General features: G+C 35.3%; 1 protein-coding gene across 1 annotated transcript in view; it reads left to right on the plus strand.

Moving 5' to 3' along the window:
* Nucleotides 1–6,520: 6,520 nt before the first annotated feature.
* Nucleotides 6,521–14,204, plus strand: part of CD226 (CD226 molecule) — a gene marked incomplete at its 5' end in the record, with an annotated part of 31,825 nt that continues 24,141 nt past the window's right edge. The window contains one exon of the mRNA XM_064505500.1: nt 6,521–6,857. Coding sequence (XP_064361570.1) covers nt 6,521–6,857 — 337 coding nt within the window. The remainder of the gene's footprint in view (nt 6,858–14,204) is intronic.

A 14,204-nucleotide genomic window follows, 5' to 3' on the forward strand; every position in this document is an offset into this window, starting at 1 on the left:
CGGCAGCCTCTGCCAGCAAGAGACAAACCCAGCAACACTCACCTCCTGAAAGGGGCTTTTAACAGCTTTAAAGTAGGAGCACATCACTCTTTTTAGGGAAATGATTGACATAAAAGGTATAGTAGAAGCAGGAAAAGAAATAATTCTGGAAAGATAATAGGTGTACCAGAAGGGCCGTGTCTGGAAATGGAAAGGTCTATTTCCCAGCCCGATAAGGGATTTGTTTGAGAGCCTTGGAAGTCTTTTTGCTTCCATTTTTCTTTCATTAACATTAAACTTTTAGGGGTCTGCAAATAATATCACTTATTGGAAACTAACAAAATAAGAAACTTCAACAGGAAGACAAGAACTAAATTAAAAAAAGAAAAGCTGAACATAGTCAACTAAACAAAATTAGTACATTAAATTCATAGAGACCCAAATGTAATAAACTACTTTCTTTTGTAAGTTACTTTCTTTCATGTCTGTCAAATGCTGTCTTCTGCATTATTATCAGATGAAAATGCATGGTCAAACCAAATTAACAGCAAAATGGGAATGCAAATCCAATAGTTGCTTCCCTTTCTGGTCTAGAAAATATTTTTAAAGGGTATTTTTGATACCTTGTTGTGCTAATCAGTGGCATATATTTTATGGTCAATAGAAAAGGTTTAGATAGATGGAAAATGCCTTGTGATAGCCTCTATCATTAAGTAAACACTTAATTAAAATATAAAGAAAATTCTTATCTAAAAAAATTATCTGCTTATTTTCCCAGGATTTATTGTTGAAATTTTCCTCTCTTTTTAAAGTAGATCAGCTTTTCTTTTTGAATCGTCTTAAGAATTATCTTAAGTTCACTTTTTTGTCATATTTTCCACTTTTGTTTTTTTTTAATGGACAGAAGTATTTGGCTGTTTTAGGAATTTCCCCTTCAAACACACAAATATGTGAACTTCACTAAAGTTCAGTAAGTTGTCACAGGCAGACTCTCTTGCTATGAACACATCAAAGGAGCTGTAGTTACACAGTGGATTTAAAAAATACCACAGACTTTCTTATCTCCTACCAACACCCTTTTCGCTTGATAGTTTGCGACACGAGTGCTTTAGGATATCTAGTTCTACATTTGTTCAGCAATAGTGTTTTTCCTACTTCCTTAATCACACATTTATGCTATTAGTATATCTCATCATTAGCTAATTCTATCACTAAATATAGTTCAGATGACACCAATTAATCACAACTTATCTCTCTGAAAAACCTGAGAAACTACCATTCCCGCATCTCAATAACGAGTGTCATCTAGCCTTCATATTATAGCTGTTGTTTTATCACCAGCAATCTTCAGCTTCCTGACCCATTTAGGTGCTCAGTGTTATGGCAGAATGAGAATCTAGTTTGTAGTCCAGTTCCAAACATGTAAATTAATAATTATTTTCCAGTGCTACAAAGGTAAAAATATAGTCCTTTATGTACATATTCTCTTGCAAAGATAGATTATTTGGAGTTGAAGCATTTTATTACAGATACTATACCTTATATAGTATCACCTCTCTGAGGCCATTATGTTTAATAATAAATGTAACTTAAAACTACGTATTTTGTATTTTCTTTCCTTTTCTATGTTTGGGAAAGCCTTCTACAGTCAACTTTTTCTCTCTCTGAATTGTCTTTATCAACATATCTCTAAAATGTAATTGTTTTTAATTCACAGCTTTCTCCTTTCTCTTTGGAAGAATACCTCGCATTAACTAAACTTCTCCTCTGAGGTTAATGAATACATGCTAAAGATACCTATCTATTACACTACTGAACCAGACCTGCTTGTGCATTAATCCAATCCTGGGCTTTATTGATTGAATTAGATTAGCTGCAGAATAGGAAAAAACAAATTGAATTGTTGTGCCCGTATCCTGCTGTACCACTCAGCCATCCTGTGTAAGGAAACATAGAACGGTGAACAGAAAAGGAGGTAATTTCCTTAATGGTAGTATGCTAGCAACAGGAGGCCCATCATCCATAAAGAAATAGGGACCTATATGATTTGTAGTTGCTTTTCCAGTTTGGTTAGCCTGGCTTCCGGGGGAAGACCTAAGCTCAGGGGAGGCTCAGACTCAGCTCAAAGACTGCAAAACCCTCCCTCCGCTCACCTCATTTGCTTCCTTACCTTCTCCTTAAGTGTCACTGAAACTAAACAGCCTATCCAGTTCATTCGCAGAGCTGAAGATATAGAAGTGGTACCTGGAGTGGTCTCCCTTTTTAGCTACCACCTGCTTCACTATACTGCCACAGTCAAGGCCTTTTTTCTGGCAGCAGCAGCAGTCTGCAAGTATATTTGCCTCTTGCTCCACTATTGCTATAGGCCTATCTATGTATGTTAAAGCTTAAATACTAATAAATCATTAGAAAGGGTATTATATATATATCTTACTCTTCACATTTGTTTAGCAATTTCCATTAAAAAGACTCATTACAGAGATTGTTTTGACATACTTTGAAACAGCTGTGCTCATTATATATTATCTGTGTATTGGAGTTTGGGAAATGAATGCATCAGGAAGTGAAATGACTCATCCAGGATCACAGAAGAAGTATGATCAAGTCAAGATTAAAATCCAAGTCGTAGATCTCCACTATGGTCACTGAACAGTCATCTTTCTCTTCCTCTTTCTTTCTAGCTTTTCTTTTCAACCACGTCCTACAGTTAAACATTCACTGGAGAAGTCCACCATGCTGCTTTCATGTTCAAAATGCAATTGGCATTTAGATAACAGTTAGCTAAATACAACTTGAAAGTCTTCGGGATCAACTCCTTCCTTTGCTTTGAGCTTCAAAGAATGGAGAGAAAGTGAGATTCCTGGGAAAGAAGAGCAAGGATGGCAGACAGGGAACAGGAGAGGGAGAGCCTTAATGCAATGGGGTGAGCTTGAACTCTGTTGCTGCTGTGGGAGTTTCTTCCACAGCAGATCAGAGATATGTGAATTTTCCAGCCTTTGGATGCTGGGGAGTGTGGGAAGGCTAGAAGGGAGAAGGCTGCGAGATGGACCTGCCCTTCTGCCACCTGCGCTGATACTTGCGCTACCTAGGAGAGCAGGGTAGAGATGGTCTGTGTTTCTGCTTTTCTAGCTATACTATTTTAAGTTACATTTTATACATTTGAAAGCATAGTACTGTAAGTGTGTGCCTGCTCCCAGATTACATCTGTAGAGTCAGCTTTTACAAAGCCTGCAGTTTTCTAATTTGTGCTGGCCGTGTTGCCCAGGCATCCAGAGGGGACTTTTATTGCAGCCTTTACAGGGTGACCCAGTAATGTTCCCATTACAGGCTGCTTCTTTTAGCACACAGGGCAAAGAACCCTGTTTTGGGAATTAGATGACCAGGAATCCCTGGCATGACTTTTATAGTAACTGTGCCTGTTCTACTACAAATAAATGTCTGTAGACAACACATTATATCAATGGTACTTAGTCATCATGCGGGACTGGACGTTAATATTCTTCTGTTTTTCTTTTAATGCCAGATGGAGAGAAATGAGCATGAAATTCAGACCAATAAAATAGTAATTTATATATAAACAGATGAGTGAGGAATAATTTTCATTCAAGGGAATTTGTCTTCATTTAGGAGACTTCCTGAATATTTCATCTCAGTTTCAATTAAGGAAAACAGATGTGTAGGAAGTTTAATTTGTAATAATAATAAAAAAAGTTATTAACATACATTTATCTTTTTCTTTCCACTTTAGATTTTGTGAAATACCACAGATCTGTACACGACAATATCGATGTATAGCATGACATAAAGAATAATATTTCAAGCTAGAGAGGTACTTTGACTTTTTGTCTCCTCACTTACAACTACAATTTGAGAACAGCAAGCCATTAGGATTATTAAAGATTTAAATGTGAGAACATATAGACCGTGCATAGCTGGTTCAAAAGCCACAAGGCATCTCACAAGGCTGTACAGCATCCAGAGACCAGATCTCTTTGCTTCACAAAACCCTTTCTTTTCCAAAACAAAATCTGCAGTTTAGTTTCTGAGGCTTCCCATTTCCTGTTTTTCTTATCAGTAATATCTCTATTTCCTGAGGCAAGCTAAATAGAAGGTAATCTTTTGATCTGTTTGAAAAAGATAACTCTGTAACACTAATAAAACAACACTGAGTCTTCAACTCAGTTCTTTTCCATTTAAATTTTTACACTCAGCATCAGATGGGCCACTGGCTATCTAGGAATATTTTGAAAAAAATCCAGATTTTAGTCTGGGCTAGGAAAACTTTAATTGCTTAATTATTAGCAGGTCCTATTCTTAGGAATTATGAAGTTGCTTAAATTAAGTAGGCTGAGTTATAAGCTTCTGTTAGTCTTCCAAGTTTGTGCTGTTATGAAGTTCCAATATTTAAGGAAATGCTCAGAATATAGAAGTAATTGAAATTGAAAGAATACACAAATGGAGAGACTATGAAGACAAGGTCATTAGAAAATTTTATGAGAAGTCATTTTTGTTAAACATGCATCATTTTGAAGGCTGAGCTCAATTTTCTCTGAAAAGATTTCACTTACTTACCCTATTTTCTCTTTCTAAGAAGCTTTTGATCCTACCTGTTGAATTAAAGACTAGATTTCACCAAAAACCCTAAACATTTCGTATTATGAGGGGGAATAATTTGCTTAGAGCAATTGCATTTACTTAATGAGTCTACAGCTCTCAGACAGGAAATCACTCCTTAAAAAATAAAAACCATGATGAAGAAAAACAAACTTTACTGCTTTTTCACACTGAATCTCAGATCTCCTCCCTTCCTAGGATAGGCCATCCAGAAAAAGAAAAATAAAAGATTTGAACCTTCAGTGAAGTTTATTCTAGATAACAAGAATACATAGACCATATGAGCTTAAGACATCAAGCAAAGTAACCTTTACAATTTTATTTTGTATAAATTTTAATAAACACATTAATATTGATATATGCATATAAATACATTGCCTTTTATTGTTTCCTGAGAGTAAATGCAGGCTCTCATTCAGGTAGTTAAAAATTGAGCATAGTCTTGAGTTAAAAACTGGTAAAGATTACAATTTTTCTACGACTTCATTGTTAAATTGGTAGATTCTGTATTTATTGACAAGATAGAGTAAAAATTAGTGCAACAACAACAATGGAAAATTAGAGATTGAAAAAGGAAGTGGCAAGATGGAGTTTCTGCAGACGTTCAAAGAGTTGTATTTTCCTAAAACATGCTTGGTTTAATACAGATAGACACATATAAATTTTATTTTCCAGACAGGTCATTGCTTCATGGGAGGATTCTCCAAAATAACTAATGTTAAGTCTGGCTCAAGCTCTTATAATGTATGACTCACATAAAATATTCATTCCTGTGGTCAGCTTCAGTTCAATTTGCATCTGTTTACTGATTTGATAATTTTAACGTTGATTCAAGCTTAATTTTGATATGAAATCAATCCTTACATTTTTCTAGTTTTAAACAGCTCCACAAACTATAGTATAGCTTGCTGAAGTGCAAAAATACTTGCAGTTGTTTTGAGAAAAAAACACAGACTTGCGAGAGTGTATTTTATCCTGACAACCTTCAACATGGGTCACAAATACTGAAGATTCTTAAACAAGAATTTTCAAGATGCAGAGTTATGATCCCAAAATACAATCTCATAACATGTTATCACCAATAAAGACTCGGACCTTAAGACTTTACTTTTTATAACTAGTCACAAAATTATAACCTCTAATAGATGGGAACTGTCTCATCTTCTTTACCAAATTTTTGTACTCCCTGAATAAGAGATAAATGCTGAATTGCAATGGCAGAAAAATGGAGAAATTCTATTTATTTTTGGATGTATGGCATAAAAGGATTTTACTAACTTGTGCTGAGAAAACCAAAGATCCCTGCTTCATCAGTTATTATAATATTCATACCTATTCCCAGAGATTCATTGATAATGGAAATTTTTCTCTCAAGTGGATTTTGATTGGCATTTAGTGTCTCTTTCATGCAGCTGCACCAAGATCTCAAACTCGGTGTTTATAGAATGTGAAAGTAAAAAGCGCATGATGTCTTTCATGCTTCAAAGGTAAACGCTTCCGGGGAGCAGGGCCCATGCTATGCAGAGACTGGGTAAAACTCTATCGCACAGTAATTGAGTCCAGCGTTCCTGGAGATGGACCATGTAACTTTTCTTATTGTTGCTCTCCAGCTCTATGGATGTAAGATTTTGTATTCCTAGCTTACACTTAGCCTTATTCCTACCTAACGTACTTTCATTTTTTTCTTGTATCATGAAAGATATGATCACAGTTCACAAGGGTGACTGTATGGTGTAGGCAGATTTTAAGTGTTCAGTCCTATTCAAAAGTTAAAAGTAATGATAACATCTAGGGTTCTTTTTTTAGTGCACCATTTCTTCAGACTTTTCAGTGTTTTGCTTGTAGTGCTTCCAAAGTTATTTCTGAGTTTTGCTGTTATTTCAAAGTTTAATGACATTAATTCTGAGACTAAACTTATATATATGTTTTAGCCAATGTGGAAGGAAAGTTTGTGGATTCAACTGTAAAGCTTACAGAGAAGACGAAACTGGATTGTGTATATCCAAAGAAAGCCATGATAATCCAGACATCCTGGGTGAAAAGTAATTTAACTCATAAAGAAAATATAGCTGTCTTGCATCCAGTCTATGGCATACATATTGAAGACAGTTACAAAGGAAGAATTCATTTTCAAAATGATTCCAGTGAAGACAATTCCTTATACTTCATCAAGAGCACTCTGGAAGATGTTGGTCTTTACTTTTGCTCCGTTCAAACTTATCCAGATGGAATTTGGGAAAAGGTAACAAAAGTTATTCAGCCAGGTAAGTGAATCTTTCATTCTTCTATAAATTTATGGTATACGTAAAACAGAAATGCATGCTAGTTTAGGGAGTATTTGGCAATATAATCCGTCTTTTCAGTTATATAACATATGGAAATGGAGTAATTTGGAGGTAAGTATTAGCATGACAGAAAAGAATTATAGTACTCTGACAGAAGGTCATTTTAAGAAAAGTAGCAAGTAAGGGAGTGAACTGGAGGAGCCAGCCAGCCATCACAGCAGCAGTGTGTTACATGGCAGTCTTTGGGTACTAATGGTCAGCGATATTTCTGTTGGAACAAGCTTCTCATAGCACTTCAACCTGTTACAGGAGCTCTCCAGAGTATGAATAAACCATGTATCTACACTTGAGGGTATCCTATTTTTTCATTATGGTCAATGATGAGGACATCCCTGGCACATTCCTAAGGCTCAAACTAAGATTGTTTTTCCTAGAAACTTTCTCTTCTTGCCTTTTTGGCAACAGCATAATCATTTAGGACTGATGTGGCAACAAAAGGGAGGCAATTAGGGAAGTTTAAATGAAGAAAAAGACCTTTTCTTTAAAAGGCACATAACTATAATCATTAAGTCCTTAGGAAATCATTATGTATACATGACTGAATAGCCTTCAAAAGTTAACTAGTTTTGGTTACTGATTTATTGATTAGATATGCTGAATGTAGAAAAACTCTAGACCCTTTTCCCATCCTCCAGCATGAAAATAGACTTTATTCAATATTTATTGTATTTCTGAACAAAGTATGGGAAATTTAGTTTCTAACACTTGAAAGACCAGAAGGTAAAAATAAGGTTTTTTTTCCTATCCTGATCCCTTTGAGTCTTCATTTCCATCTTATTTTCTCTACACTCCTCTTATTTCAACGTTACAGTGAAAGGGTGGACCTGACCTTTGTAGGAGATACCTAAACGTCAGAAATTCAAGCTAGATAGGTCCTGTCTTCTTACCTCTGCTATCTTTTTCATCAATAAAAATTGGTGCTCGTCAATGCAGAAACTAAGCCACACACAAATTATTGTCCTCACTTTGAAAAACATAATTCTGTCTCCCCCAAAATGTTTAGATAGGTAAGACAGTTTGGAGTGGAAATCATTTTCCCCTTTATGACCCATTGGCATGGCCATGCAATTCACATAGTTATTCACATGTGGAGGGGATGTCCTACTAGTGAAAGAGGTGAGAGGGGTCCCTTAGGTCAGACTGGTGGTCCACATCAGAGCTCCTCAACTGCGATTCCTTTAGTGGAATATCTGAATGCCTGCTTCACTCGAATGTCTGTTTTATTAGGTAAGGAGTAATATTATTGAAGAAATATCTCTAGTTTCTTTTTTCTACCAGTCCATTTAGTGCACAATGCTAATACTACTTTAGATATTAGAAACATATTTTTGACTGCATTAAAATAAGCCGAGATCTGGAAATCTAGATTGCTGTTTACAAAAGAGAACAGGCAAACTAGATCTCTTATGTGGTTTATTCCAACCTGAGCTCTGGCAGTGCTGAGCCTTTCTTGACAGTAGGTTGGTTTTCTATAAAACCCTAAAAGTTAGATGCAGTAGTGATCTGCAAGCTCATTCAGTCCTTTTCCTGGCCATGGCAGTACTGATCTCAGCAGTTTATTTCTGAATGTATTGTCTGGGGTTAATCTGAAGTGATGCAAGAAGCAAGTTATTCAGTGGGATATTATCCTTTTCTGCTTACAGACTTCAGCACAGTGTAAACCAAACACAGAGTGGATCTGTTATCAAAGGTATTTTTTGAATGATACTGTGGGATTCAGTATTTTCAGTATACAGGATTTTTCTCTTGGTTTGAGCACTTTAAAACACAAACCTGAAATAACAGCAAACCTCCAATATTTCAAGTATATCTCTTTAATCAAGCTACAGAGGGTGATAATAATGTTGTATAGAAATTAATCCTTTTCTTTTCCATTTAAAGATTCAAGATTTCTGAGAACAGCAACTATCCTGTTCAGCATCTCTATAGTTGTGTATAAACATGATCTTAATATCCACTGATCTCAAGAGAATAAAGTTTATTACCAGTGAAGATAAAATATTACAACTTCATTCTGTAATTCAAATTAAATAAGTTATTAAAAACAGAGCTTAGAGAAGGTATTTATTAATGCAGTTATAGTAGAACAGTATCAGTCAGTCTTAATCTAATTTTACTAGCACATTCATCACTATCAAATATTTTAAACTCCCTGGATGAAATCTTGCCTTGATTAAATCAACAGTAAACTTCAAATTCACTTCCAAGCAAGCAGTATTTCAGCTTGCTGCCATCAAAGGATACATAGTTTTTCTTTTTTTATCTTTCAGTCTATAAAATTAGGACTTTGATGTTCATCTTTTTAAGTTTCGTATTCTGCACCAAGGAAAGAGCTTTGAGAAAGCTAAGTATTGGCCTAATACCGGGACATGGATCTTGTTCTATAGGACGAATATCCACTCTTCAGGAGTTGCGGTTCTGGAAAATGAAGTGCTTTTTAATGAATTTTATATTCTGTCATGTACAGAAATCTGAACAACATAATTTTTCAATTACATTATATTTTTCCATTAAGATTTGTAATTTACTGATTCTTAATACACATTACTTTTCCAAAAGCATTGTTTTACCTACACAACCCCCAAAACAACAACTGACTGCAAAATACATTTCTTCTATTTGCTACAGGTGGTCAAGAAACTTGTAAGAGATGGAAATTTATATTTTTAGGAAATTCCATAATCTCACACATATAAGCAAGCTTAGGTGCCGAATTTGCAGTCATTATGGCCCTGTTGCAGTGGTGTTATAGTGAAAAAGAGTTTTTGGACTGCAGACATTCTACTTCTCTGCAAACAGGCATTATTTACCATTAGCTTAGATACAGTTCTTTAAGTTTCCCTGTGTGCTCTGGGTGGCATTGAGTTTTAAATTATATGTTTTCAGTCATCAGCATTTCCTGATTAAGTCTCTGCTTCTGTGAAGGATGTGTGAAGGATTGTTGGCCCTATACTCTTTTTTTTGGATAAAGAAAGAAATAGTGGGAAAAGGATGGAGCACTGGTGGCCCCTGAACAGCACTAATTTGCAATGACACTGCCTTTAAATTGATACAACTTTGTTTGTGGACACCTACAGCATTTAAGCTTGCTCTGGTAAATTAGCACAGATGAGGTTAGGTTGATAGTATTAAGGTTTTTACGTCAATCAGAACTGATTAAATCAATTCAAAGCCTGGTTTATAATTTAACTAGTGTGGCCTGTGCATTGAGATGTTTCGGGCGTTACCTGGGAAGATGGGATCAGTTACTGTGGGACTTATAGATGTTTCCGCACTAATGTAAATAGGCAGGTATACCATGGATGAATTTGCAGCACAGACATCAGTGAAAGCTAGCAACGGAATATAGACCCAGAATACCTGATTGGCTTTCCAAATTTGCATGGATACTGTGAGACTATTACTCATGACAGTGATCGTTAACTAGATTGAAGTGTAAGGCGATATGCTTCTCATATGGCAATCACATCTGCTGGCAGTTATATAAATTTGGATGAAGTATCTGGGGTTAGCTCTTGCTGGTTTGCAGAATAATAAATGCTTCTGCACTCAAACAGTTCTAAGTTGCTGTAGCGCATCACTGCCGGTAATCAACAGAGGTCATGGGACTGATTCTCCTTTCCCACATACTTTGTGTAAATTTTCAAACTTTGAACTAAGTGTATACAAAGTGGGTAAAATTGATATTTTGGGAACATTTTTCATCTGTGTAATAGAAAGCATCAAGTGCTAATGCTTAATGAGTAAATATGACAAGTAGTCTGTTCAACTAATGTCAATAGACCAAGTAATTCAGAAGTGTTAACGAGACCCTGATGCTTTACAACATTCAGCGGTTAAAAGAGTTTTTAAACAAAACACAGAAAAAAAGAAAGAAGTAGAATATTGAAAAGAAATGACATGCCTTTTTCTTATTATTTCAATTACACCCCTATGTCCTTCCCTTTAGCTAAAGGTGCTTTCATAACAAAAAGTCCTCCATCGTTAAAGTCTTTCATATGTGATTAACAGATGTTATTAAATGAATAAAAGATCTTCAGAGACTGCCATTGTATGAGAGCTGGCAAAATAATACTGGAGAAACTCCACGTAGAGCTCTGCTCCTGGCTTATTCTCTGGCCACAGAACACCAGGTCACCCCACCGTGGTCTGTGTGGGGACATTCATTTTTAACCAGGGACAAAATTAAAAAATTAGGAAAGATTAATCTTAATCTTGGGCAAGGAACAGCTGTGTCATTGTAGGGATGTGGGATCCCAGGAGATAGAGGAGATTATAGCTCTCATCATGGAGATCTTTTTCCTGTGCATTATTCGTTGCATTGTTGGCAGATGAAAGACACTAGAAGTGGTGATAAATCACCACTTAGATCAAATTTTTGACATAGTTATTGTATTGATTGATTTTTTTTACCAGATGTGATCTCAGTTCTGTCCTAGGGCTGTATCAGGAGATACAATAAAAATGTTTTGTTCTTTTTGTTTTAAATTTTTATGTTTTCTTGAGAAGTCTATGAAACAGGTGAGAAAGAATTCTCCTGCACAGAGCACACAGTATTATTCATGCTTTATTTATTGGCAGTTGCTGAAACATATAGGCAGGAAAGCAATAATATTAGGGATATTTTATTGTAAACTTCACATGTTAGCTACGGGATATTTTTACAAGTGGATTCAGTACTGAAATTCTCTAACATAATTGTAAAGAACTTGAGTACATTCTGCCACCATTGCCCGAGAATATGTTGGCAAAGAGTGTTTTAGTTATCCCACAGGAAGGGGTTTGCCAGCTGTGTGAATCTGTTGCTTTTTTCTTGTGGAGTGAGCATACATCTAACAGTTTTCAGAACTGTTCAATGTTCTTTTTTCCCTTAATCTTTCTTCATTTTTAAGCCACAAACACTCCACACATTAAACATATTAAACCCTTACCTAGAGGAAAAAAACTCCTTTTACATTTTTTGATAAAATATTTTAAAGATTGTATAGGAATGGTCAGTAGTTGTAATATCTCACTTTTCTTAGGGAACAATTTGAGGAAAATATGGAGTTCCTTATATGCAGTGCTTAGACATGTATGTCTGAAGACTGATTTCAAAAGCAGTATAAAATGTGAGGAGCAGAGAGAAAAGTCACTACTAATGGAAGAAACAATAGGGTAGGAAACATCATGCAGGAACCACTAAACATCAAAAAGATGTTAATTCCTATGCTTGCTGCCTAGAAGGGAAAGCATTTGAAGCTGCAGTTTGTTGTAATTGTACTTTCAGATAAAAACACATTCAGGGAACCTCCCTGTTGGGGAGGTGTGCTTAGCAGTGCATGTTTAACTGTGGTCTCAGGTGGCCACTCAAAACAGCACAGTACTTGGCTGGGAAAAAAAAAAAAAGTGTTGTCAGTTATGTACCTAACTATAACAAAGAGGCAACAAGAATTCTGCAATATTTCTTTAAAAAAATATATTTTAAAGCATAAACCCTTACAAAGAAATGTATATAGGGAAATTCTCCAATTTCTAGCACTCTAAAATACTAGGGTGGTGGCTTTTATTTCCAAAGGAACTGAAGGAGGTATTGCCAAAATCCCTTCTTTCTTCTTACAATAACTTTTTTTTTTCCTGTTTTCTCCAGACTTTTACTTACCTATGGCCACTGAGGGCTTAGCTCCATGTGTTTTTTTGATCCTTGGTCCGTTGCCAGACCTGTCTTCAGTCCTTTGGTTCTTCTTTCTTCAATTCATTCATCACTACAAAAACACATATCTATGAAGGGATTTTTAAAAAGTTTTCATAAAGTATCAATTCACAGAAAAAGAGTTTAAGGGATAATTCTGGCCTCTTCCATCATTTATTCAACAGAAAAGAAGGTCTTGTCCTGTCACCGTCGTGGATGTCTGCCTTTAAGTTCTTGATTTTTTCTGTTCTTTTTCAGCCATTATTGACTCCATGGAACATTGTTATGTAGTTATATAAATACTAAAGGTTAAGACAAGATCAATGGACTGTTATTTGGTTCAAATCTGTGATTTCTATAAATTTCTGTAAATCAGGATCTTAAGACTTCAACAAATCTGAAGGGTATTTTTGTCCTGTTCCCATCCTAACACAATAAAATACCGATAGCTTCCATTTAAAATGTCCTTCAGGCACAATACTTTGTTGAACTTAATGAGTTTAGTTCAGGCTTCCTATATAGTGAGTACTTAAAACTTTTTTTTTCCTACTGCACTTTCATATTGATGATGTTTGTTGAAGAGACATGAAGAACCACTACTACTTGGTTATAGCTCCGTACCATTATTCCCCATAATGATAATCTTGCCCTTTTCTTTATTGCGCTTATTAAAGTATGAGACATTTCGTTGTCAGTTGGAGTACAGTGCAATAGTTTTCACATTATCAACCCCCTGTATCAATGCCTCCTACACAACCACAAACTATCGTCTGATTCATTCTGCCCTGAGAGACAGTGATAGGTGCATCAAGCTCCAAAACATCCATGTGGTTTTCACATCCTCCCAGGCCACCTTAACTTATTAATAGGTTAGTCCTACAGGTACTGTTGCCTTGAAATGTAACAATTCATGTGTATTTAAGTTTCCACATATGTATGTAATTAGAATATTGACTATTTTTAGGTTAATATAAGCAGAGATGATTGAATGTAGGCAAAAACTCTTAGAAGCAAAGTAAATCAACCTGTGAAGAGCTTTGTGACACAGAATTAGATCTGTTAAAGTTGGCTCAACAATCCTAAAACACATGACATTCAAATTTACAGTGTAGATATAACTTGAAAAATAGAATATAAAAAACATTACTAGAGAGATCAAAACTCAATATTGTTCTATATACTATGCCTTTGTTAGATTTAGATAGAAAGTCAAAAGTCTTCAGCAAGGAAAGTACTATGTGGTATATAAAATGTTTAAATGAAAATTGGCCTTTATGTCAGAGCAATGTCTTTTGTTTATTTACAGAAAGAGGAGAAGTAGTTAAAATTAACTGGAATGTTTTTGTTCTGTGTTTGCTTACTTACCTTTGAAAATTGTTGAATTTTAACATGACTTTTTGGTATATTTTGAGTCTTACATTTATTTTCTCCATAGTTTTCTTTCAGTTAGATGGCAGAATAGTATCCTTAGTTTAACTTAAAATTTCCCATTCTATGCTCTGGATGAAATGGGAAATATTCTTTTGATATTTATAGTGACTTTTATATCTTGTAATATGAATTACAAGAATAATCATTATTGTTCTTCATTTTCA

Source organism: Dromaius novaehollandiae, chromosome 2 (genome assembly GCF_036370855.1).
Source record: "Dromaius novaehollandiae isolate bDroNov1 chromosome 2, bDroNov1.hap1, whole genome shotgun sequence".
Taxonomy (NCBI): domain Eukaryota; kingdom Metazoa; phylum Chordata; class Aves; order Casuariiformes; family Dromaiidae; genus Dromaius; species Dromaius novaehollandiae.